At 50.5% G+C, this 26,797-nt stretch overlaps 1 protein-coding gene across 1 annotated transcript in view; it reads right to left on the minus strand.

Annotated features, from left to right (window-relative positions):
* Positions 1-26,797, minus strand: part of CEP295 (centrosomal protein 295) — a 582,564-nt gene that overhangs the window by 454,668 nt on the left and 101,099 nt on the right. The window contains exons 16-17 of the mRNA XM_086935313.1: positions 26,477-26,583; positions 22,886-23,098 (exon numbers count right to left, since the gene is read on the minus strand). Coding sequence (XP_086791439.1) covers positions 22,886-23,098; positions 26,477-26,583 — 320 coding nt within the window. The remainder of the gene's footprint in view (positions 1-22,885; positions 23,099-26,476; positions 26,584-26,797) is intronic.

Below are 26,797 nucleotides of genomic sequence, written 5' to 3' on the forward strand. Positions count from 1 at the left end.
TGCGATCTTGAAGCACATCAGTCAAATTCAGGACATCGAAAACAGGTCAGCTGTGGGTGTCAGCACTGGTTTTCTATCATCACCGGTTGAGTCAGTAACAGAGTCGAGGTGCCTGGAAACTGGTGTGGCTGTAAGGGTTGGTGTGGAAATCTGTACCAGGGTCAGCATGGGCCCAGTAAAGGGTCCTATAGGAACATATGGTGTTGCGGTAAGGCTCATTGTGACTCGAAGGTGCACCATAGGGAGGCAGAAGCACACTTAAGATTTGCAGCATGACCATTTTTAAAGGGCTCAATTGGCTGCAGGGCGGACAATGGCCTGGAATTCCTGGGGCGTGTTCGGGCCAGCTGAGGTATCCGCTTCACAGCTGAAGAACCGATAGAGTGCAGCTCAGAACTTGAAGCCCTCATGCCTTCTCTTTGGAATCAGAGTGGCGGGATGGCATGGAGTCCCACTTGACTTTGTCTTTGAACTTTGACTCATCTGAAAATTTTGTGTGGTTCCTCGAATGGTATGGTGACTGGGATCAGGCCCTCGACTTGGAGCGGGAGCAGGACCTGGGGGAAGACTTCAACTATTTCTTATGCTCGACGATGTACAGCTTTGTTTGTGGTTCTCAAACTGCCTTTTGATGCATTAGGACACATTGGTCAGGCAATTTGGAGTGGTGACCCGAGCCTGGGCACCAAAGTCACACTTTGTAGTGGGCCTGTGAAGGACATCTGCTTGACACAGTCTCTGCACTGTTTAAAGCCTGTTGTTTCTTAGGGGATTCAGCACAATATCTCCGAATAATTTCAAGATCGTTGGAAGACACAAAGTTGTGAGTCGTGCTCCAGATCCCCTCTAGAAAGTGAAGGAGGACAGGAACAGAAACTTGGCTGACACCAGATTCCGAGCCGGATATCGTAACAGCCCTGCCCCCAAGCTTCCAAATCACCCAGTTAGATCGGGTTGGAGAGGAGGAGGCCTAGCAATCATATTTAAATATGCCACACTACCCCCGAATCTATCCCAGACTGTCAGAGCCTTGCTTTCAGTATTGATTTTTCCCCCAACAACTGTTTCTCCGGCATCTTAGTCTACCGTCCCCCGGGCCTGCCCAAACAATTTCATAAATCGCTCCCAGCCATTTTAGCTGAACAGGTCACTACTAGCTCCAACTTTACATTGTTAGGCGACCTTAATCGAATATGCTACTTACCAGTATGCATCTGTTCTTGGCATGTAGGGCTGCTGACATTCATATCTTGTGCATAGATCGCCGCCTAGTGTTGGGTCCAGATGATCGCATATTGTTGTCCTGGAAGAGTCTTCGAAGTATCACGAGATAGGTGGCTCCTCCCCTGGACTACAGTGCGCATGGGCATCGACTCCATCCCCAGATTGTTTTTGAGCCACTGTAGCAAAGATGGAGTGAAACTATGTGAATGATGACCATGCTAGAAGTATGTGTGAAAAACTGCAGCCGCTACAGGCGCCGGGGAGGGCGGGCGGGCGATATGAATGTCAGCAGCCCTACATGCCAAGAACAGATGCATACTGGTAAGTAGCATATTCGGTTCGAGGCATGTGGGCTGCTGAATTCATATCTTGTGCATAGAATACATAGCAGTCCCTCAATTAACGGCAGCCTCCTGTGCCAGCTGCAGCAGTTTGGAAACGTGTTTTTAGAACAGCCTGCCCTACAGCTGCCTGCTGCTTGGAGTGCACATCAACACAGTAGTGTTTCGTAAATGTGTGCGTGGTAGACCATGTGGCTGCTCTACGTATGTCTTCTAAAGGAATATTTCCAAGGAAAGCCATGGAGGCCCCCAGCTTACGGGTGGAGTGGGCCCTCGGTGGAATGGTGAGAGTGCGCTTGGCTTTCAGATAGCAGATCTGAATACATTTAACGATCCACCTGCTATACCAGCCTTAGAAATGAGGTTGCCTTTGTGTTGTGGCGAAAAGGCAATGAAAAGTTGTTTAGTCTTCGGAAAATCTTTGGTCCTATCAATGTAGTACATTAAGGCTCTTTTGACATCAAGTGTGTAGAGCATTCTCTCCGCAACGGACCCCGGATTTTGGAAGAACACAGGTAGTTTTATAGTCTGGTTGATTTGGAACTGAGAAACCACCTTAGGCAGGAACTTTGGGTTAGTGCAAAGCACCACCCAGTTGGAATGAATTTGAATAAATGGCTCTTGGATAGTTAGTGCCTGGAGTTCACTAACTCGTCGTAGCAATGTAATCGCTATAAGGAAAGCCACTTTCCATGTTAGGGGACCCATCAGCCTGATGAGGACCACATTTAGGTTCCACTCGGGAGCTGGTGGGGTCCGCGGTGGAATGACTCGTTTGAGTCCTTCCAGAAAGGCTTTAATGGCCGGCACTCTGAAAAGTGAGAGGTGCTGTCTGTTTTGGAGATAGGCAGCCATTGCGGATAGATGTATCCGAATGGAAGCATAGGCCAGATTACATTTGTACAGATGTAAGAGATAACAAATGATGTTCTGAATAGATGCATCCAGCGGGTCAATGTTGTGGTCTGCACAATAAATGACAAACCGCTTCCATTTCGCCGCATAGCATGCTCTGGTGGTGGGCTTTCTCGCCTCTCTGATTATGTCCATACAGTCAGGAGGTAAGTTGAGGTAGCCAAACTCTAAGACCTCAGGAGCCAGATCGGCAGGTTGAGCTGTTGCGGATCTGGATGCTGAATGTCGCCATGGCTCTGCGTCAAAAGCCTGGGTGTGAGGCGCTGCCTTTGATGCGGTACCACGGATAGTTCCAGAAACGTGGTGTACCATGGTTGGCGAGCCCACATTGGAGCAATCAGGATTAGAGTCATCGAGTGCTGCCTGAGCTTGCGTACCACCAGCGGTATTAGAGGTGCTGGGGGAAAAGCGTACGCAAATTTGCCTGACCAGTTCATCCATATCGCATTGCCCTGCGACTGTGGGAACCTGGCGGCAAAGCTTGGGCATTTGGCGTTTTCGTTTGTGGTGAACAGGTCTATCTCTGGATGACCCCACCTTAGGAAGTACGGGTGGAGTACTGATGGATGTGTCTCCCACTCGTGCATTTGGTAGCTGTACCTGCTGAGCAGGTCCGCCATCTGATTGTCCTTGCCTGGGAGGTGTTCCGCCATGAGGAATAAGTTCCTCTGAATGGCCCACTTCCACATGCTCTGAGCTAGATGAGACAACTGTGGAGAGTGTGTACCTCCCTGCTTCTGGATGTAGTACATGGCCGTCATGTTGTCCGTCCGGATCAACACAACCTTGTTGCACATATGTACCTTGAATGCTTTCATTGCCAGGAAGATAGCCATCAGTTCTAGAACGTTGATGTGCATCTTCCTTTGCTGTGGTGGTCATAGTCCCTGCACAGTGTAATGGAGTACATGAGCTCCCCAACCCTGGAGAGAAGCGTCCGTCATCAGAATGATCTGTGGCACAGGCTCCTGGAACTGACGTGCTAAGCACTCCTGAAGCGGACGCATGTGTAGTCTCGCGTGCGGGACTATGGAGATGCAGGAGGCCATTATGCCTATCAACTGCATGAAAACTTGAGCTGGAAGTGAGTGTTGAGGTCTGAATTTCTGTATCAGCGATTGAATGCTGCTGACCCTCACTGAATTTGGCTGTGCTGTGGCTGCCAGAGTGTTTATGGTCAATGAATCAATCATCGCATTTATATAGCGCACTACTCACCCAGAGGGTCTCAAGGCGCTGGGGGAGGGGGGTCCGCTACTGCTCCAACAGCCAGGTCTTGAGTTGCTTCCTGAAGGCGAGGTGGTCCTAGGTCAGGCGGAGGTGGGTGGGGAGGGAGCTCCATGTCTTGGCGGCGAGGTAGGAGAAGGACCGTCCCCCTGTGGTGGCTCTTCGGATGCGGGGGACGGCGGCGAGGGCGTGGCCGGTCGATCGAAGCTGGTGTTTGGGAGCGTAGAAGTTGAGGCGGCTGTTGAGGTATCCTGGGCCTTGGTTGTGTAGGGCTTTGTGTGCGTGGGTGAGGAGACGGAAGATGATTCTCTTGTTGACCGGGAGCCAGTGCAGGTCTCTCAGGTGTCCGGAGATGTGGCTGCGACGAGGGATGTCCAGGATGAGACGCGCTGAGGCGTTCTGGATCCGCTGGAGTCTCTTCTGGAGTTTGGCGGTGGTTCCGGCGTAGAGAAGGTTGCCGTAGTCCAGGCGGCTGGTGACGAGGGCCTGGGTGACCGTCTTCCTGGTCTCGGTGGGGATCCACCGGAAGATCTTACGTAGCATGCGCAGGATGTTGAAGCACGACGAGGAGACTGCGTTGACTTGTCTGGTCATGGAGAGGGAGGAGTCCAGGATGAAGCCCAGGTTGCGTGCGTGGTCTGTAGGTTTGGGTGCGCTGCCTAGGGCGGGGGGCCACCAGGAGTCGTCCCAAGCGGCGGGTGAGGATCCCAGGATGAGGACTTCCGTCTTGTCTGAGTTCAGTTTCAGGCGGCTGTTCTTCATCCATTCGGCTACCTCTTTCATCCCTTCGTGAAGGTTGACTCTGGCGGGGTCGTTGGTGAGGGAGAGGATCAGTTGGGTGTCGTCGGCGTAGGAGATGATGTTGAGGTTGTGCTGGCGTGCGATGTCTGCGAGGGGGCTCATGTAGACATTGAAGAGGGTTGGACTGAGCGAGGAGCCTTGAGGAACGCCGCAGATAACTTTGGTGGCTTCAGATCTGAACGGAGGGAGGCGGACTCTCTGTGTCCTTCCGGCGAGGAAGGAGGTGATCCACTCCAGTGCCTTCTCCTGGACTCCGACATTGCTGAGGCGTTGTACTAGGGTACGGTGGCAGACAGTGTCGAAGGCCGCGGAGAGGTCGAGGAGGATGAGGGCCGCTGTTTCTCCGCTGTCGAGCAGCGCTCGGATGTCATCGGTGGCTGCGATCAGGGCGGTCTCGGTGCTGTGGTTGGCCCGGAAGCCAGACTGCGAGGGGTCGAGGGATCCGTTCGTCTCGAGGAAGGCGGCCAGCTGCTTGCTGACGGTCTTCTCGATGACTTTTGCAGGAAACGGGAGCAGCGAGATGGGGCGGTAGTTCTTGAGGTCCGTGGGGTCGGCCGATGGCTTCTTGAGTAGGGCGCTGAGTTCGGCATGCTTCCAGCTTTCCGGGAAGGTAGCGGTGTCGAAGGAGGTGTTGATGATGTCCCGCAGGTGGGGTGCGATGACAGCGTCGGCCTTGTTGAAGACGTGGTGAGGGCAGGGGTCGGCCGGAGATCCGGAGTGGATGGAGTTCATCGTGCGGACGGTGTCTTCGGTGCTGATTGGAGTCCAGGCGCGGAGGGTGGTGGTGGGGGGCGGTGGTTCGGTCGTGGTGTTTGTCGGTTGAGTGCTGAAGCTGTTGTGTATGTCCGCGATCTTGTTGTGGAAGTAGGAGGCGAGGGAGTTGCAGAGGTCTTGGGAAGGGGTGATGTCGTTGTTTCCGGCGTTGGGGTTGGAGAGCTCTTTGACGATGTTGAAGAGTTCCTTGCTGTTGTGTGCGTTGTTGTCCAGTCGATCCTTGAATGCAGTTTTCTTGGTGGCGTGGATGAGTTGGTGGTGTTTTCGGGTGGCGAGCTTGAGGGCAGTCATGTTGTCTGGTGTTGGGTCTCTGCCCCAGGTTCTCTCGAGGGCTCAGCAGTTCTTCTTGGAGCTTTTGAGTTAGTCCGTGAACCAAGGGGCTTTCTTGCTACCGGGTCTGCTGGGCGGGGTCCTCAGGGGGGCGAGCTCGTCTGCGCAGTCGCTGATCCACTTCGTGAGGTTGGTGGCCGCCTGGCTTGGGTTCGTTGTGCTGGTGGGAGGGTTCATGCTCAGGGAGGTCGCGAGCTGGTCGGCTGTGATCTTGTTCCAGCTCCTGCGTGCAACCTGTTGCTGGTGGTGGTGGATCGTGGTCCTTCCGAAGCTGAAGTGGACGCAGCTGTGGTCCGTCCAGTTGAGTCCGGTGGCGTGGCTGAGGGCGATGTCCTTGCTGGATGAGAAGACGGGGTCGAGACTGTGTCCGGCGTAGTGGGTGGGGGTGGTCACCAGCTGCTGGAGTCCGAGGTTTGCGAGGTTGTCCAGCAGGGTGGTGGTGTTGCGGTCGTTGTTGTTCTCCAGGAGGAAGTTGAGGTCCCCGAGGAGGATGTAGTCAGCGGAGCAGAGGGCGTGTGGGCTGATGAAGTCGGCGATGTCTTCGCTGAATTGTGTGCGCTGTCCCGGGGGTCTGTAGATGAGGGTGCCTCTGAGGGTGGTCTTGAGGTTGATGTGGACCTGAAAGTGCAGGTGCTCGGTGTGAGAAGTTGGCCTGATATATAATGTTCACTATTCTAGTGAGCACTTTGTATCAGTCCAAACAACCCTTATGGTGATTGGTTGTAAGTCAACCTTATAGACCAGCTATCCTAGTTGCGTGGATACGAGCAGTCTTCGGGCTAAACTCTAGAGGGCGTGTTAAGCCAGCTGTTATACCATCACATATACCCCTTGAACACCAAGTGAAAGGACACCACACAAGTGTTATGAAAATAAACAGTGTATTTAGTTAGATCACAACAGCCCTGTACTCTTTATGAGGACAGGGTACTAAGCACACAACAAAACTCTTACGAAAATACTTTAAGCTGCACAATTTACACAAATGCCCGAGGGGCACGGAAAACCATATACTATGAAAGTGGAATGCGAAATTACTAGCACGTAAGTACTGGACTAATAGGCTTTGGAATCGCGAGAACTACGTTACTGAACCTTCAGATTACTAGTAGGAGGCCTAGGGGACTCGGGTGCAGAGTGTGCACTCTCACGCGGGATGCGGGACAAAGTCTATGGGAGCTAGTAAAAGCAAAGTTAGTGTTCTCGGGCAAACCCGATAAAGTAGGTCGAAAACGACAGTGGATCTGGACCCTTGGATAGTGAGGCTATGCTGGGGCACCGAAATGCCGAAGTTACCTAGCCCAGGGGCTGCAGCTGCATAGGTCTGAAAAGACGTCGGGAATCCTCGTTGACGAACCAGGAGCCTGAAGAAAGAAGTTGCTGGCAGGCGACCAGTGAAGATAGTTCGAGTAATCCAAGCCTGGATCGAAGATGGATGACACCTGAAAGCAGAGGGGACCAAGTTCTTAATCACTAGCCAGTGATTGTGTGGGCACCAGGATGGCACCGGGCGAAGTCACCTCGACCAGGTGAGTGGGCGACGCTGGGCTCTGCAATCTCACGGACCAGGAGGCGGCGTTGTCGGCGACCAGGATGGAGGTGCGAGCTGTCCCACGATGGTTGATGCTGTCGACGTCGCTGGACCCAGGATTGGGGCAACAAGTCTTGGCTAATTCAAGCCAACGCAGTGGACCTAAAATGGCGTCTGGAGTGGACCAGGAGGGTCCGGGGTGCTCCTCTTTTGGAAGGGAGCAGGGGCCAGTCTGGAGCAACCAGACTAGCAGTGTTGTCGTCGTTGATCGTCGTCGAGAAGGCCACAAGCCAGCGGGCTAGTAGCCAGACAACGCGGTGAGCAGCCAAAAAGCAAAAGGGCCCTACGCAGATCGTGGAGATGCTGGGGGGCTGGACTTCGGTGCTGGAGCTGCTCAGGGTCGGGGCTTCTCGGACCCCAAAGCACTCACCAGAGGATCCCTCGGCGGTCGTGCTGGATAAAAGTCGTGCAGTTCTGATGATGGCCGGTCCCTCGAGGTCTCGTCGCACCTACGGTTCTCAGCTTAGCTGTAGAGGTAGGTAGAGGTCAGAGATGCCAGGGAAGCCGGGTCTCGTCGTGCTGGTCGGTCGGATTCCTGAGGAAGGACGTGCAGCAAACCGCAGAGTTCTTAGATGGTGCCTGTGGATGCAGGGTGACTACTCCTTAGCCACAAGGGAGAAATCTTGAGAAGTCGAGAGTTCCTTTCGTAGAAAGTAGTTTCTTGATTCAAAGATGATCTAATTTGGAAGGGTCCCCGCTTCTGCCTTTATCCTAAAGAAAGGGGTGGGTACGCGACTCGGTCCTGCCCTAGGGGTGGGACCAGGAAGGGGGGTGGTTACACCCCTCTCCCAGGCCGGACTTCCCCCAGGCCAGGGGCTGGTGTGCCCCTGGAACTGGTTCTAGCCGGCAGATGCGTAGTGAGCACCGGGGTGCCACTTGCAGTCACCTTCATGTAAAGCCCTGCCTACCCAGGATACACAAAACCCTGTCTGGGATGGTGCTAGCACCGCCCCTGACAGGAAACCCTTTGTCCAAGCTCTCCTCGCTGGAAGGACTCCCAGCAGCAGGAGGTCAGACTCGTGTCTGTGGTGGCAGCATCCATTTTGTGGAGCTGAGGCTTCAGTTAACTTTAACCGGGGTTCACAGTTACATACATGTCGTGTCCCTCTAGAAGGGTGGAATGCTAACCCAGTCGCCAGAATTGGTGAGGGGTTAGTATTCCAATTCGTATGACACCTTACTCGACATGTTTTGATAAAGCAATACCAGAGATAGCATTTAACCGCGAGGATTATAATGCACTTAAGAGTATATGGTATGCGTTATCATGGAACAGCTATTAGGACTTGGTTCCGCAAGCTGCAAACTGGCTCAGCTCATGCCAGAGCACCATTTCACACGATTCCAAGCACTCTGCCTTCAGGATTGTCAAGGCCTGAAATAGGAGTGACTGATAGGAATCTGTGTGTCCATTTTTAGGGTTAGATATAGGTATACTATATCTAAAGCAAAGGGTGATTACACCAACTTGCCCCAGCTGTCGTGCAGCCAGTTGTGTCAGATTTAGATGGCCATCCAGGGGTAGCATAATACATGCTTCAGCCCCTAGTAGGCCCTGGGTACACCTATGGCCTGAGTTACAGGGTCTGATAAGGTGGCCCAGTACCAATTGGAAATGTACCTAAGGTACATGGAATCCATTTTAGAGAGAGAGCAGTAGGCCTGGGGTCCTGATTGGCAGGGTCCCAGGCCAACTAAGTCGGAAAACCAGCAAAACACCAGGCAAAAAAGTTGGGGCAACCATAGTCAGGTATCCACCTTCCTACACTCGGCGGTTGCGAGGGTGTCGGTGTTGGTCGTGATGCAGATGGTGTTCCTGTGGACGATGGCGATGCCTCCTCCAGTTTGGTTGATGCGGTCCCTTCGGATGATTTTGTAGCCGTCTGGGATGGCGATGGCGATGTCGGGCGCTGAGGAGGCGTTCATCCAGGTTTCCGTGAAGAAGGCGACGTCTGGGGCTGTGGTGTCGAGCAGGTTCCAGATCTCGATGGCGTGCCGGTGGACGGAGCGGGTGTTGAGCAGGATGCATTTCAGGTGGCTGCTGCTGTTGCTCGTCTTGGTTAGTGCTGGATTAGTGCCGGTCCGGATGCAGGTGAACTTGCAGGAGTTGCAGCAGAAGGGTCCGTGGGTGCGTCTCGGGGTGGCACGGTAGCATCCCGGGACTCGGCCGGTGTTGAGGGTGGCGGCGTCGTACGTCCGGTGGGCGGGCTGGGGTCTGCGGGGGCCAGGGGTCCTGGCACTGGGCGCGGTCCAGGCGCGGACGGGCGCAGACGGGCTTACCTTTGGCGCGCCTTCGGTGCACAATCGGCGCTCCCGCTGCGCGTGACCGCTGCGCGTTCGCACGGTCGCCATATATGGCGAAGTGCGAGGGAGGGCGGAGCAGCTGGGAGGCGGGAGCAGGGAGGGCACAGAAAGAAAGGGGGCATGGCTAATCAACGGAGGCGGGAAGCGGGGAGCGGGGCGGGAGGAAACCGGGCCAGCAGACTGGAGCAAGAACAGGGGGACAGGTGATGAGTAAATACAATGACAATAAAGACAATATCAGATACAGCAAAGGGGCACAGAGCAGGAGAAACACGAGGCACAGGAGCCTAAAAGTCAACAGAGCAGCGAACACAGCAATAGATGCCCCGACCGCAGGAGACCACGCCGCTCGGTGGCAGGGGGCGTGGTCAGACGGCGGCAGCAGGGTCAGCGAGGCTGGCGGGAGGAACACGCAGCAGCTGGTGGCCGTGCGGCGCGGGGGTGTCCTAAGCTAGGTCACACTCACCTACGTCGCACGGTCGCCATATATGGCCAAGTGCGAGGGAGGGCGGAGCAGCTGGGAGGCGGGAGCGGGGAGGGCACAGAAAGAAAGGGGGCGTGGCTAATCAACGGAGGCGGGAAGCGGGGAGCGGGGCGGGAGGAAACCGGACCAGCAGAGGGGAGCAAGAACAGGGGGACAGGCGATGAGTAAATACAATGACAATAAAGACAATATCAGATACAGCAAAGGGGCACACAGCAGGAGAAACACGGGGCACAGGAGCCTAAAAGGCAACAGAGCAGCGAACACAGCAATAGATGCCCCGACCGCAGGAGACCACGCCGCTCGGTGGCAGGGGGCGTGGTCAGACGGCGGCGGCAGGGTCAGCGAGGCAGGCGGGTGGCGGGAGGCACACGCAGCAGCTGGTGGCCGTGCGGCGCGAGGGTGTCCTAAGCTAGTCGCACCCAGATACTGCCGTATGTGGGCGGGTTGCAGGTGGGACTTAGGGTAATTCAGTGAGAATCCCAGATCGTGAAGAAGGTAAATGGTGTGGGACATGTGGGCGGCACACTGCTGGGCTGACTTTGCCTGTATTAGCCAGTCGTCCAGATAAGGGTAGACGTGAATGTTTTGTCTCCGTAGGTGCGCCGCCACCGTCGCCAGGCACTTTGTAAACACCCTGGGTGCCGTGGTGACTCTGAAAGGTAGAACCTTGAACTGGTAATGCCTGTTTTGGATGGTGAACCGGAGGTATTTTTTGTGTGACGGGTGCAGCGGAATATGAAAATACGCATCCTTCAGATCTAACGTTGCTAGAAAATCCCCCTGACTGAGCAACGGTAGGACTTGTTGCAGCGTTAGCATGTGAAAGTGCTCCGACAGAATGTACTGATTGAGGGGTCTGAAGTCCAGTATGGGTCTGAGGGACCCGTCCTTTTTTGGTATCAAGAAGTACAGTGAGTAAACTCCTGTGCCTCTTTCGTCCACAGGCACGAGCTCGATTGCCCCTTTTTGCAGCATGACGAGTACCTCCTGCTGCAACAAGTGCAAATGGTCGGCGGACATAGGACGGTGTCTTGGGGGTATGTTGGGTGGAGTGGATGTTAACTCCAGACAATAACCGTACTGGATAAGCTGTGTGACCCACCTGTCTGTGGTGATGGACTTCCAGACTGGCAGGAACTGTTCGAGTCTCCCCCCCCCCCCCCCCCCCCCGACAGGTGTTGCGTGGTTGGGGGGCAGTGATAAGGCATCACTGTTTGGTAGTGGCGGAGGATCTGGAGTTGTTGCTTTGGCGCGGTTTCCACGATATCCACCCTGACTTTGCTTGGTGTAAGTGTTCTGCGTGCCGCCTTTATAGTACTGTGCTGTTTGGGAGAGCTGGCCTCTGGAAACACCTCTATTGCTTAAGCGACGAAAAGAACCACCCCGGAACTGCTGGGACTGCAGGGCCCCCATGGACTTAGCAGTGTCAGTGTCTTTTTTGATTTTTTCCAAGGTGGTGTCCACCTCTGGGCCAAATAGATGATCAGGGTTTACCGTCTGATTGAGAATGGTAGTCTGTACTTCTGGCTTGAACCCGGAGATTCTGAGCCAGGCATGTCGTCTCAGCATAACACTAGGGTTAACTGCTCTGGCCGCAGTGTCTGCTGCGTCCAGTGCGCATTTTATAGAAGCATTAGATATGAGCTTCCCTTCTTGGATGAGCATCTCAGCTGCCTCTTTATATTGATCTGGGAGGTGCTGTAACAGGGTCTCAAGAGTGTTTGAAATGTGCCAAATATTGGCCGCTTGAGCTGCCACCCTTTTCTCCGATGCCTCAAACACCTTAGATTCTTTATCTGGGGAGGAGCATCACCAGTCGATTGTGAATTAGCCCTCTTCCGGGCGTTGGAAACAACAAGAGAGTCCAACGGCAACTGTCCCTTGATGTAAGTAGGGTCACTAGGTGCCGGTTTATATTTTTTCTCAATCCTGGGGTTTATCACCCTGGTTCTGGTAGGGTCTTTAAAGATTTCCCCAGCATGCTTCAAGACACCCTTCAACATAGGCAGAGTCTTGACAGTCCTCTCTGAGACGGAAAAGGTGTCAAAAACAAAAAAAAAGTCTACTTCAATGGGGTCAGCATGGAGCTGGACGTCATGATTCTTAGCTGCTCTTTCAATGAGGGCATTAAATGCAGCCGAGTCCTCAGTGGGTGATGTCTTTACCGCATACATTTGAGTGTCTGGGTTAGAGTGAGGGTCACCTGGGTCAGCAGCAGCTGCCCAGGGTTCATTGTTATCATCTGTATTCATCATCATCATCATCATCACCTTCCCCAATGTCCACAGCAGAATAAGTGGGTGAGACATCCTGGCCATGCGGAGACACCGGTTCCACAAGAACGGGTGTCGAAGTAGAGTCCCTCTTCTTCTTCAGGGGAATTTTGTAGGACTCCATTGGCTGTTCCGGGGCGATTTTCTGCTTATAAATGGAAAGTCTGCCTGTTTCGGCATCTATAAAGTGTTCCTGTTGCTCTTCCAATGAGGATTGTCGATGCTTTATGGCCGGGACCGCTGTTGTGGCCTTCGGCACCGAAGACGCCTTCTTGGTCACATCGGTGGTTATCTTAGGGAGAAAGCCTTCGGCGCCACTTTCGACGGTAGCGTGAAGTGAATGGGGGTCGACGTTTTCTGAGGTTTGTCGGCAGGCTTCGAAGGTGGAGGATATTTAGGCCTGACACCCGAGGCCTTGTCCCTGATGCCTTTCAGGTAGTCTGTCACCTGCTTTGTGAAGGAGGCGGACGGTTGCGTCGACTCGACGGATTCCTTTGGGGCCCCAGATGTGGACTCGTGGGCTTGTACACTCTTGGCCTTGTCCTGTCGACGCGGAGGTTCGAGAACCTTGGAATCACTGAGTCCTTTGTCGGTGTTGACTGTCTTCGGCGCCGATGTGTTCGGGTCGACTGCCTTGACCTTTGCCTTGGGAGCGGTAGACTTTGTCTCGACGCCCCTGAGCTGTTTCTTCGGGTCGATAACGGCCTTGTGCTTTGTCGGTGCCAACAGATCCGAGGACTTCGAGCCGACCAAAGCAATATGCACTTTTGGTTTCGATGTAGGCACCAGTGCTTTCACTTGTGTCGAGACCGGAGCTTTCACTTTCGGTTTCGATTTTGCAGGTTGCGGCTCCATAGTAATGTCCAAAGTCGAGCCCGAAGGCGGGGCTGTAGAACTTATTGGAAGATCTTGGGTAAGGCCTGCTGGCGATCCCTCGACCTGAGCCTTAGGAAGCGTTTCGGCCCCAATGTCAGTTTGAGTTAGCTCCTCGCTCGAGCTATCTTCCATGGCCCCAAAGGCCCCGTTGTCGTCTACTACCTCGTCGACGACTTCTTCCGCTTCGAGTATTTCAACATCTTTGTCGTAGTTGGAGTCGACCTCCGACGCAGGATTAGACCGGTTCTCACGAACTTCCCGGTCAGCTCCTTCATCATCCCCGACATCGAATATACCCACAGGTGCCGGTGCAGTCTGCTGGGCCTCCTGGCGCGCAGCGCGTCGATGCTTAAGCGTCTTCTTGGATCGAAAACGGGAACAAGCCATGCAGCTGGCTTCATCATGATCCGGCGATAGACACTTGTTTCACACCGGATGGACGTCGAGGTGGTAATACTTTGAGTTGCACACAGGACATCTCTTGAGCGGGCTCCGTTCCATGATAGTTCGTCGATAAGGCCTCTGGCGTCGACCGGGCCTTCAGCGTCGAGAAGCACGCGCTCTCTGGAAATCCGGCTCTGACAAAAACTGGAAGTAATCGGGCACCGAACGCTAGACTATACCGACGTAAAACGAAAGGCCTTTTGGCCTTAAGAAACTTTTATATTGATTCTGACAGAGTGAACCAATATACATCCGAACCCAATGGCGGAAAAAAACAATCTGGGGATGGAGTCGATGCCCATGCGCACTGTAGTCCAGGGGAGGAGCCACCTATCTCGTGATACTTCGAAGACTCTTCCAGGACAACAATGTGCGATCATCCGGACCCAACACTAGGCGGCGATCTATGCACAAGATATGAATTCAGCAGCCCACATGCCTCGAACCTACACTTTGACACCTTTTGCGATCACATAGCTATGGAACATGGACGATCTGGCGGCCCTTCAGTTAGACCAACGGGTTGATGTACCTACACATATCAAAGGTCACCTCCTGGATCCAATCTTCCGCAATTGCACTGAACTAGTGGTTGGTCAATCTATCTGCCTGCCTTGGACAGACCACTCCCTCATTCCTTTCACATGGACTGTAGGAGAGTAGGGTCTGCAATCCTATGATCACCCAGATTTTTTGCTTTTGTTTCACTGGTTTACGACTTTCTCTGGCTGTGGGCCTGCCAATCAGATCCACAGCCTGGCTGTTCTCTCTCTAAATTACCACATGTACCCTAGGTGCATTTACCAATTAGTACTGGGCCACCTTATCAGACCCTGTAACTCAGGGCATAGGTGTACCCAGGGCTGCCAGGGGCTGCAGCATGTATTATGCCACCCCTGGCTGGCCTCCTAAATTTGACACCACTGGCTGCATGACAGCTGGGGCAAAGTCGTGTAATCACCCTTTGCTGTAGGTGTAGTATACCTATACCTAACCCTAAAATGGACACACAGATTCCTATCAGTCACTCCTATGGCAGGCCTTGACAATCCTGAAGGCAGAGTGCTTGGAATCGTGTGAGATGGTGCTCTGGCATGAGCTGAGCCTGTCTGCAGCTTGCGGAACCAAGTCCTAATAGCTGTTCCATGATATTGCATACCATATACTCTTAAGTGCATTATAATCCTCGCGGTTAAATGCTAACTTTGGTATTGCTTTATCAAAACATGTCGAGTAAGGTGTCATACGAATTGGAATACTAACCCCTCGCCAATTCTGGCGACGGGGTTAGCATTCCACCCTTCTAGAGGGACACGACATGTATGTAACTGTGAACCCCGGTTAAAGTTAAACGAAGCCTCAGCTCCACAAAATGGATGCTGCCACCACAGACACGAGTCTGACCCCCTGCAGCTGGGAGTCCTTCCAGCGAGGGGAGCCTGGACAAAGGGTTTCCTGTCAGGGGCGGTGCTAGCACCGTCCCAGACATGGTTTTGTGTATCCTGGGTAGGCAGGGCTTTACAGGAAGGTGACTGCTGAGTGGCACCCCGGTGCTCACTACGCATAGGCCAGTCTGAACCTGTTCCAGGGGCACACCAGCCCCTGGCCTGGGGAAGTCCGGCATGGCAGAGGGGTGTAACCACCCCCCTCCTGGTCCCACCCATAGGCAGGACCTAGTCACCGGGTCAGCCCCCTTTTTTAGTATAAAGATAGGAGCGGGCCCCCTGTTAAAATTAGATCATCTTTGGAATCAAGACCCGACTTTCTGCGAAAGACATCAAGATTTCCTTCTTCAAGATTCTCCCTTGTGGCTAAGGAGTAGTCACCCTGCATCCGCAGGCACCATCCTAAGAACACTGCGGTCTGCTGCAAGTCCTTCTTCACGAATCCGACGACCCAGCTCGACGAGACCCGGCTTCCCTGGCACCTCTGACCTCTACTCACCTCTACAGCAAAGCTGAGAACTGTGAGTGCGACGAGACCTCGAGGGACCGACGATCGCCAAGACTGCACGACTTCTTTGTAACAAGCCCACCGAGTCTCCCACTGGTGAGTGCTTTGGGGTCCGAGAAGCCCCAAACCTGAGCAGCTCCAGCACCGAAGATCAGCCCTCCAGCATCTCCACGATCTGCGTGGGGCCCTTCTGCTTTTGCGTGCTCACCGCGCTGTGTGGCTACTAGCCGGCTGGCTTGTGGCCTTCTTCACGACGCCCGACGACATCACTGCTGCTGGTCTGGTTGCTCCAGACTGGCCCTTGCTTCCTTCTTCAAGAGAGGCACCCCGGACCCTCCTGGTCCACTCCAGACGCCATTTTGAGTCCACCGCGTGGGCTTGAATTTGCCAAGGCTTTGTTGCCCAATCCTGGGTCCAGCGACGCCGACAGCTTCATCCATCGTGGGACAGCTCGCTCCTCCATCCTGGTCGCCGACAACGCCTCCTGGTCCGTGAGATCTACGAGCACAGCGTCACCCACTCACCTAGTCGAGGTGGCTACCATCCGGTGCCCTCCTGGTGCCCACTGACTACTGGCTAGTAGTCTCGAACTTGGTCCCCTCTGCTTTCAGGTGTCATCTTCCTTCGATCCAGGCTTGGATCCATCGAACTTTCTTCACTGGTCGCCTGCCAGCAACTTCTTTCTTCCAGGCTCCTGGTCCGTCTACGAGGATTCCCGACGTCTTTTGAGACCTATGCAGCTGCAGCCCCTGGGCTAGGTAACTTCGGCATTTCGGTGCCCCAGCATAGCCTCACTATCCAAGGGTCAGAATCCACTTTCGTTTTCCTCCTACCAGGTCGGGTTCGCCCGAGAACACTAACTTTGTCATTACTAGCTACCATAGACTTTGTCCCGCATCCCGCGTGAGAGTGCACACTCTGCACCCGAGTCCCCTAGGCCTCCTATCAGTAATCTGAAGGTTCTATAGTCAAGTCCTAGCGATTCCAAAGCCTATTAGTACTGTACTTACCTGCTAGTAATTTCGCATTCCACTTTCAGAGTATATGGTTTTCCGTGCCCCTCGGGCATTTGTATATACTGTGCTAAGTTAAGTATTTTCGTAAGAATTTTGTTTTGTGCTTAGTACCCTGTCCTCATAAAGAGTACAGGGCTGTTGTGATTCTTAATAAATATCTTGTTTATTTTCATAACACTTGTGTGGTGTCCTTTCACTGGGTATTCAAGGGGTATATGTGTGGTAAACAGCTGGCTTAACACACCCTCTCGAGTCTTTAGCCTTAGACTGCTCGTATCCACGCTACTAGGATAGCTGGTCTATAAGGTTGACTTACAACCAATCATCAATAAGGGTTGCTGGACTGATACATAGTGTTCACTAGAATAGTGAGCACTGCATATCAGGCCACCTTCTCACATGGACCACGTGTAAATCTTTACCCCCCATTCCCCTGGTCAGGAATTCCAGAAACTGGGCCAGACTACCAGTTGACCTCTGGCTCCACAATCTGATGCACACCTGTCCGCTTCGCAACGAGGAGCCGAGCATAGCCAACCAAGAATATGAGGACTGGATATTAAAATCCCTTGAAGCTACCCTCCCCATCCGTAAAGTCACATCAAAACACTCACATAAAACTGCCCCCTGGTTCTCAAAATCCCTCTGAGATAAAAAACGCCTCTGAAGGAAATTAGAAAGAAGGTGGCGCTTGGACTACGCACCAGATGCAAAAACTCAATACAGAGAGGCAATCAACTCCTACAAAAGCGATGTAAAATCTTCTCAATCTGCCTATTTCTCAGGAAAGATCATGGAAGATACATCCAAACCTAAGGAAATCTTCCATACAGTAAAAAGCCTCACTAAAATCTCTACTTCGACCACGCCTCCTGCCAAAACTTCAACTCACTGCAACGACCTGGCAGAATTTTTTCACCAGAAGGTTAACCTAATCTATTCCTCCTTCCCGGCTGCAGTAACAAACCCTAGTGCACTTGGGACAGGGGAATCTGGAGGCGGCGCCCCTCCAACCTCTGGTAACATTAGATCATTTCCCTCTGCTAGATCCCGAATCCTTGGACCGACTAGCTCATCAAGTAAAAACAGGATCACCATGCGAACCAGCCCCGCCAAAGATAATGTTGTTAGCTAGCCAAGTCGTGCTTCCCACCATAATGAACCTCTTAAATGCCTCCATCACCTCCTGCACTGTCCCGCCTGCATGGAAAAAGGCAAAGGTCCGGGCTCTGCTCAAAAAACCTAACCTCGATCCTGAGGATCCCGGCAGCTACCGCCCGATCTCCCTGCTCCCATGGGTGAGCAAAATTCTCGAGAAACATGTCAACATCCACCTAACGGACTTTCTAGAGAATAACCAGCTGTTAGACGCCACTCAAACAGGCTTCCGACCTAAGCACGGAACAGAAACCGCTCTGCTAGCAGTCACTGAGGAAACTCGAAAGACCTTAGACCAAGGGGGATCAGTGGCAGTGGTCCTCGTTGACCTGAGCGCTGCTTTCGACACGGTCAGCCATGTCACCTTGCTGAGCCGCTTATCGGACATAGGAATAGTAGGCGGGGCACTGCAGTGGCTCGAATCATTCTTGAGCTCTAGGTCTTTCCAGATTTTTGATGGAGATACTGTCTCAACAAGCAGGCCATTGAACTGTGGAGTCCCGCAGGGCTCCTCCCTAAGCACTGCGCTTTTTAATATCTATATGAAACCACTGGCTGAGGTTGTTCGTCCGTTTGGCATTAAAATCATCTCATACGCGGATGACACTCAGCTAGTGGTTTCTCTGGCGCAGGAGGACGGCCAATCATCTTCATCAGGACTATTGAAATGCTTGGAGGAAGTTAAGGGATGGATGACATCATCCTCCCTTAAACTCAATGGGGATAAAACGGAGCTGATGCTCCTGGGACCCACATCTCCAGTACACTTCAACTCTCTGGCCTCCCTGCCTAGGCAAACCCCCAGCTCCCAAAGACAACATAAAGAGCCTGGGGGTCTGGCTGGACAAGGCTCTCTCCTTCAACACTCAGGTCACGAAACTGTCCGCAACCTGTTTTGGTCTTCTCCGGATGTTGAGGAAAGTTCTCCCTCTGCTGCCTATGGAGGCCAAACAGGTAGCCGTCCAGGGCCTGATTCAATCTCGGCTGGACTTCAATAATGCCTTGTATCTCGGTGCTCCGGAATACACATTACGAAAGCTGCAGATAGTGCAGAACTGCAGTTCCTGAACACTGCTCCAGCTGCCCCGCAGACAATCAGCCAAACCTGGGCTGAACAAGCTGCACTGGTTACCCGTACGACAAAGAATCGCCTTCAAGGTGATGTGCATCTCCCACCAGGCATTTCGGCACACAGGTCCAGCAATTGGCCGCCAACTAATAATCCAGTACCACCAAACCAGAAATCTTAGATCAAGTCAGTCTTTTCTGGCCTCAGTGCCCAGAATAAAAAGAGCAAGAGCTGGTGGCAGGATGTTCTCCCTCAATGCCGCCAGACAATGGAACTCCCTTCCCCTCCAACTCAGGTCCAACCCCAACCTCCTCTCGTTCCGGAAACAGCTGAAAACCCTCCTGTTCAATGCCCACCATTAATTCTCCTACCAGAACCTCTTCTGTTCAGCAAATACACCTTCTATCAGCGCTTGACGCCCCAGGGCTGCAACCGCGCTTTATAAATACATATTTCATTTCATTTCATTTCAATGCACAAGGGTAGCTCTAATACGCAGCAGACTGGCTACATCACTCCCAGGGTGGTATGGAGCCAACACACTTCCATCTACCCGTGCAGTGAAGAATTGCTTAAGAAAATTCTGTGAATCCAATCTGGCACCTGCAAGATATCTAATGGTGAGGAATGTGAGGTCACAGGCATCCATCAGAAGCAAATATTTTGAGTACATCAGCAATATTTGCTGGAGCGACAGAATAATCACCATTTTTAGGCCTCGCTGAGTCAGCACGCATGCGCTGCTCTTCAAGACATTTTGTCAGTGTGAGAAAGTGCCATCTTTCTTGCCTTGGTATGCCCCCAATTTATTTTGAACTGCTGATGTGCTTTGACTGAGTGTGCCCTGGGTTCCTGCCAACCAGGTACCCATGTTCTGTGTTCCTTCCCTAAAACTGTGCTGAAACTAAAAACCCAATTGGCATCCCTGGCCACCTGTCAGCCCCTAGTAAATGGTACCCTAGATACCCAGGGCATGGTGACCAGAGAAGACCCCTGAGGGCTGCAGCACTTATTGTGCCACCCTCAGGGGCCCTGTACCCTGGCACCCACACGCTGCTTTTGCAGGCTAAGTGCATAAGTACAGAACTAAACCAAGAGTGCCATGCCCACAGAACCCACTGCCCTAGCATACTTCAGTCATTCCTCTAGCTGGGTGCCCTATGCCAGAGGTGTGGGCACAGGTGCAGGGGCCCTGTGCCCCTACAGTACCCTGGGCCATTCCTGGGCACTGCAAGTGCAGTGATGCCATTAAGAGTATATGGTGCTGGGAGGTTGTCATTACGAACTCCACAGCACCATAATGGCTACACTGAAGACTGACAAGTTTGGTACCAAACTTCTCATCACATTAAACCCGCACTGATGCCAGTGTGGGATTTAATGTACAATGCACAAGAGGGCATCTTAGAGATACCCTCTGAAAACCTAACCTACAATCCACGTCTGGCTGCAGAGGATGCCACACAGCAGCCATGTTGCTGGACCCCTGGGTGGAGAGCCCCCGCTCTCCTGGGCCTGCAACAATGCACATCCTGGGCGAGGTGCTAGGTCTCCTCCCCCAGGATGGGCAGGGGGAAGCTTCAAAGACATGCCGCCTCTGTGAGCTTCTCCAGACCATTTGCTGTACCCAGCAACTGGCCCCCACCAGTTCTAACCCCCACTCCGACGGGAAGACTGGCGGGAAAAACTACATCAGGGAGGGGGGTGTGCCAGCCTGTGCCAACCCCACCCCTCAGGTGGGTGAGACGAGGTGAAGCACGACCCCGGGCTTCGGCCATCTTGTAGATGGGGAGCCCTGCCCAATCCCACCTAGGCTCCTACCCCCCTCCCACAGGAGAGGAGCAAGCAAGGGGGGTGTACTCGCCCAAGGACTAGGACCCATTGGTCCCTGTCCTTGCCCTACCTGTAACGCCCCTAAATTCAGTATTTAGGGGCTCCCTGAACCTTCCTTCCTCAGATCCAGATACAAAAAGAAGAAAGAAGATCAAGAAAAAGAAGACCCGCTGTGCAGCTGCGAACAACAGGATGACAACAACTGAATTGGCCCCAGCCCTACTGGCCTGTCGATCCTAGAACCTGCTCCTGCCTAATCCCGGCGCTCCTGCGGACAGCAACCTTGAGACACACAGAGGACCTGCCTGCCTTGAACCTCTGAAAGACTGGGACTCCCATCAGCAGAGGCTCTGCTGCAACAACCCACCTGGTGCCAACCAGGAAGCTCCTGACCAGCCCACTCTGCCCCCCGCCGAGCCCGGGCCGGGCCCAACCGAACCAAGACCACGAGGACGTCCCCCTGGCAACTGGGACCCGAAGTCCAGTGCCCAAAGACCCTCCTCGATGAACCAGCCGACGCCTGCAGACTCAGAACAAGGGGCCACCCCAACCGCGACCAGCCGAGGGTAAGCTTTTCCAACACCCAAAGACACCCCTGCACCGAGTGCCCTACAGGCCCCTGTGCCTCCCTTTGGGGTACCTACCTGTGCTCCAAGATCCCAACTTACCTCTCAAAGTGCTGGTCGCCCCTTGGAGAGTCTCCGTCCCCGGGCCTGCAGCCTTTGTTCCTTTTTGACCTTTCCCATAGGAGAACATTGAGCGCCCGACAGCTCAAGAGCACCCTGCACCCAGCCGCCCGAGTGCCGCTGGCTGTGCCACCTTTGTCCTACCCTACTTCCCCCCTTGCCCTGAGAAAGTGACCAGGAGCCCAGCTCCCACAGCCGCGTGGCCTGCTAGCCAGCGGCCACCAACCAAAGACCCCCTTTCCCCCATTGGATATCATTGGGCCTACCTGCCTCTGCACCCGGCCGTCCCTGAGCTACTGGGGCGGAACCAACTGTACTTACCCGACCCTGGTGGACCCCTGAGTCTATACCTCGAACCTTAACTTCACCAGCCAAGTACTCACCTGGAAACCAATAACTCACTTACCTGCTATTGGATAACATTGTCCCATTTTGACTCGAAAATTTTCTAAATGTGAAGTTTTCAAAACTGCAAATATTCACATAAAATCAGCCGAAGTCCGAATTCGGAAATACTCAACTGCAAGTAGGCGAGAAGCCAGTACTGTATCTTGCAGCCCAGTACTGAACCGCAAAAGTAATCCTTACCAGGTTTACTAGTAATCTGTATTTTCTCCATAGGAATCCACTGTCTGCTTTTCTATGAAAGTTCTTCTAAGTGTCTACTTTTGAAAACTTGAAATCTTCTTTAAAAATCGTACGAAATACTTAAACACAATTACCTACCCGTTTTAAGTTCAGACCCCTGTGCTGGCACTGGAAGCCCAGTACTGGATTACAAAAGTAACGTGATCATACTTTACCTGCAACCTGAATTTTCTCCCATTGAACTGACCTTTACCCCTCCTTCCCCTCAGACCCAGGCTGCATTCCTTTGTTTGCCCCCTTCTTAGGATGACCGGAATTTTAAAGACAAAAACCGGGACATTTCTCAAAAATAGAAGAAGGGCTACAATTTTATTTCAACCAGGCGCACAGCACGACAGCGCTCACCAGCACAGAATTACAGAAGAGGTAGTAAGAACATTAAAAAATGCACGTTTTAAAGCCAGTATCATTCCTGTTAATAACATTGCTTTCTTATAACAGCTGCTAACTACCTCTGGTTTGGATAATATAAAAAAGGTCCATCCCACCATTTCCGGTTGACCCTCTCCAACAAGCATTGGCATAGCCAATAGGTCTCGCTTAGAAGTATTTAGTTATACAATATTCTTGGTGCAACAACATCAATCGCTGCATGGGTAAACACATATAATGTCCCAAAGGCGAGACCTATCAGCTATGTCAATGCTTGTTAATACAGCCACCCACCACCCCAGTTAGCTTATGCTTTAACTACATTTTTTATAGTACTGCAGTTACCATTTAGTGGCTGCAGCATAGGTTGTAATGTACAAAAAAATTACTATCAAGTGCAGTGAAATAACAATAGTGTGTGAATATTAAGAGTAGGCAAGCTACACATTTCTTGTTGATAATTTGTTTAATGCATTCCAGATCCCTGCACAGTAATCAAATCAAAAACATTTGATTAACTATCCGGGGTAGGTACTGATACTTTGCCGTAATTTACATCTTACCGTCTGTTGAATTTTGTCGTTATTGCCCTGGAGCACTTCTACATTCTTAAGCATCTGCTGGTCTGATTGCACTCGGTCCTCAGGCTCTCTCCTACAGCTGTCTTGCATTCGTAACTGAGCTTTCTGGAAGTTCTCCTGCAAGTTTATTCTTTGTTGTTCCAGTTGTTGGAGTAATGCCAATTGCTGCTGCTTTTGCTGTTCTAAAGACTCCATCTAAAAGAATATTGATCAGTTACTGCGTCATAATGAATGCTTGCCCCAGTACACTGTCCATCCACAAACGATCAATTTGTATGGTCAATTTTATCATCATGAAACCTTTGGTGACAATACACTCAACAAATAAGTGCTTGTGCAAGCTTGAAGGTAAAATTTGGCTTAAATACTATTACAAAAGACTCCTCCAAAGTTTTTCACCACTTACTGGAACGTCAACGTGTTTTAGCCTATTAACCAGGATAAACAAGTTGCAACTACAATACAAGTTTCCACTTATGTAGAAAGGATTTCTGTAACCTCCTGGAGGAGAATAGGCAGGCCAATCCCTGGGTACGGTAAAGGAACTCTGAATTCACTGATACAAATGCATGTAATAGAGCAGGTAGATTTTCCCTTTTTAACATTGATACTGAAAGTACGGCCCGGGGGACACATGTGGCTCTCTTAACCTTTACATGGAGACCCCTGGCCAACAGCAGCCCTGAACAACTGTATACTCGACACGGAAAAAAAAAAGATGGTAAATAAACAAGAGATCATTTATTTAAAGGCTAATTGATATTAAAGAAGGGATTTAACTATGGGGCCCTGCCCTGTTAGGAACACCTTAATTTTTAAAGATATCTTGCAGCAATAGTGCAAAAATATGAGAACGTCTCTTCAAAATTCAAAAAGTGTCTTTAATTAACATGCAGAACCTTCTCACCTTAGTACATCACATTATATCAATGCATTGAATGGTATTATTTTAATAGTGATAGTTTTCAAACATGAAGTTAGAAATATTCATTCTCTACTCCCCCTCCCCCCACCCTGACAACAATGCCAATAGTGAACTAAAGAGACAAGTCAGTTGTATTGTGCACTCTTTTGGTAACCTTGGTTCCTTTTATAATTGAATAACATTATAGTTTATTAAATCAAACACAGAGAAGGTTTTGTACAGCACATATCCTAAAGTCATGTATTTTGAGGTCCTCTTATATGTGATAATGCAGAAAAGGCAAGGAAAGTGAAATAAAACCACTATCTAGGATCACACAATTTGGGAACGTGGGGGAAGCCAGGATTAATACCAGGTTTTCAAGTTTCATATTGTGCACTTCAGCTACTGGATGCATATGCTTCTCTTCCCCTACACCCATGTTACCAGCAATCTCTTCCGCACCTAACCACCACACCCCACTGGCATCAATGCGACCCTCGGTTACATCACATACCATACTTATTTTCCCCTGGGAACATGTTTGAGAGTACCCGTGCTGTAGAACATCACACAAACACAATTCCTCTGAAAAGCAAACAGTATTTTTTCAGATTTAACAGGATCAAACTAAACAGACAACAAGCATAACGATCCTTTTTAGCTTTCAGTTGGAGTGAAAGCGGAGAATAACACAGATGGATTCAAGCGCAATCCAATGTCAGGCTTTGAAAGTAATTCACAAAGAGGAGAACGTAGATTTCTAAAGTCATCCCTAACTGCTTACAAAGCCATCATTTCAAAGAGGAGGGGAGGACTGACTAAATAAACAAATTAGGAAAGTTGAAAAAAGAAAGAAATCATGTCTAGGCATACCCATTCAATAAACATAATACTTTATTAAAGCTAAGAGCATGAGGTGCCCTATAGCCAACTGCTTCTATAATAAACTATAGACTTGAATTGATTTATGTAGCTTGATAATGCCAGCATATCATCAAGAAGTAAGTAAGTAAGTAAAATATTTATTCGGTTTCAGTTTTACATGAAGAACCATAAAAGCATTTATACATTTCATTTACATACATTTTAACAGGACTAATACATATTCAGTTCATTTAAAGTTTATGTCATTGTTACTTAATCAAGAAGCTTAACACTGCTTAGATGAGAGGAACAGGAGTGGAATTTTAATAGGCTTTCGTAAAGAGGTAGGTTTTCAAGAACCTGTGCATGATAAGAAAGGAGTTCTGGAATCTTGCTCTATAGGCACCAACTAGTTGCCAAATACGACGGCACTATATGTGGGTAAACAAAGAGATGAGAAACACTGGAGTCAATAAGTAGGGTGAAAAAGTGCCGAATGCTCCTGAGATAGCCAGGACCAGGCTTGGTAATTGATTTGTGAAAAAGATGGGACTGACAGATTTTTTTGGGATGGGAACAAGTTGAAGGTCTGGACAAATGTGATCCTGAAAGAATCATCCGAGGAGTGTACAAGCAGGCCAGATTTCAAACTATGTGGAGTTAAGGAATGCTTCAGTTAGACAGGCAGGAGTATCACTGCATGAATCCAGACCGGCCTTGCCCATACACAGGGTGTCATTTTTTAAAATTATTTTATAAAGTGAAGGCAGGATCAAATTTCTTTTGCAGTGAATTTTGGATTAAGCAAATGCCTTGAACCAAATGCAGTTCCAACGATCTTTCAAAGACGGAAGAAGTGAGTTAAGACTGTTGTCGCCCTAAAGCTGAAAATGGGATTTAAATAAGGTTGAATGTCAACCATATGTTTCAGGGAGATATTTGGGAAAAAAGGATATAAGGAGTTGTGAGGAACTGCATTTGACATGGAATAGAAATAAACAAGCCAAACCCCAAAACAAGAGTTTACGCTTTTTCAATAATCTAAAGAAATTCTGAAAAGGATGGGCAGGCCTATAACTGTAATGTCATCTGGTTAAAGCAAGAATAAAGCTAGTCACGAGCTGCCTGTCTGCTTGCAGTCAAAGGATTCCAGGTGACCTAACATTCCCAAGATTTCACATTCCTCAGCTGCATCTTAAATCTTCCAATACTCAGACTGTCACTTAAGAGCAGCACCAATTCTACACTTCTAATTAGGAAGTGCGTGGACCTGGTGGGCCTTATCCCAATGAAGAAGGCTATTCCAACAAATTCCTAAACCAAAATTAAGGCCTAAAGCTCAGAATATTAAACCACTCAATTAACACTGTATAATGCATGAATTGCTTTGTCTCTGCAACTAGCTGTCTCAGCTTTACAACTTTTATACCTCCCCAAAATGTTTTTGAAGTGGATGAAATACAGCATATCACACAAAAAACACACAGAAATACATAAAAAAAATAACTTAAAAATTGCAATACAATTTTACGTATAGAATACATTTATAATAAATTTCATTTACAATTTCAGTTAATAATTTTTGTGTTATTTAACATGGAAAGCATTTATCCAGTTTCATACTTCCACATTATAAAAAGTTTGGAACTGGGAAAAATGTAACTATGAAAAAAAGAGCTGTCTCAGATGCAACAAAATTTGCGACAAAGTGACCCTCCGAGTTCAGGTACTGACATGAGTGAATATAATCTCTCACAATAGCACATATTTAAATAACTGCCAAAAGATGAACTTCTCAGTACCTGTCGATGCCGCTCAGAAGCCATTCTTACTCTGGCTGCTTTTTCCTGTGGATGAAGCAATATTGAATCTCCAGCCATAACTGTTGTGTCAACAACTTCTGGAGCCTCTGAACATGAAAGAGCAAAGTTTCAAGTTTATCTGTTTTAATTGTGGAATCCACACCATTATACAACAAACAAGAACATTTTAAAAAATCACAGTATAATTCTCTTGGCCCAGTTTCTTTTTTTTTTTAAATTTAACAATCAAATGTATTTCAAATGTTTAAAAATGGGTAAACATCACAAAGTTAAAAAATGCATGCGAGTAAACCAAGAAAG

The sequence above is a fragment of the Lissotriton vulgaris genome, chromosome 8, assembly GCF_964263255.1.
Source record: "Lissotriton vulgaris chromosome 8, aLisVul1.2, whole genome shotgun sequence".
In the NCBI taxonomy this organism is placed as follows: domain Eukaryota; kingdom Metazoa; phylum Chordata; class Amphibia; order Caudata; family Salamandridae; genus Lissotriton; species Lissotriton vulgaris.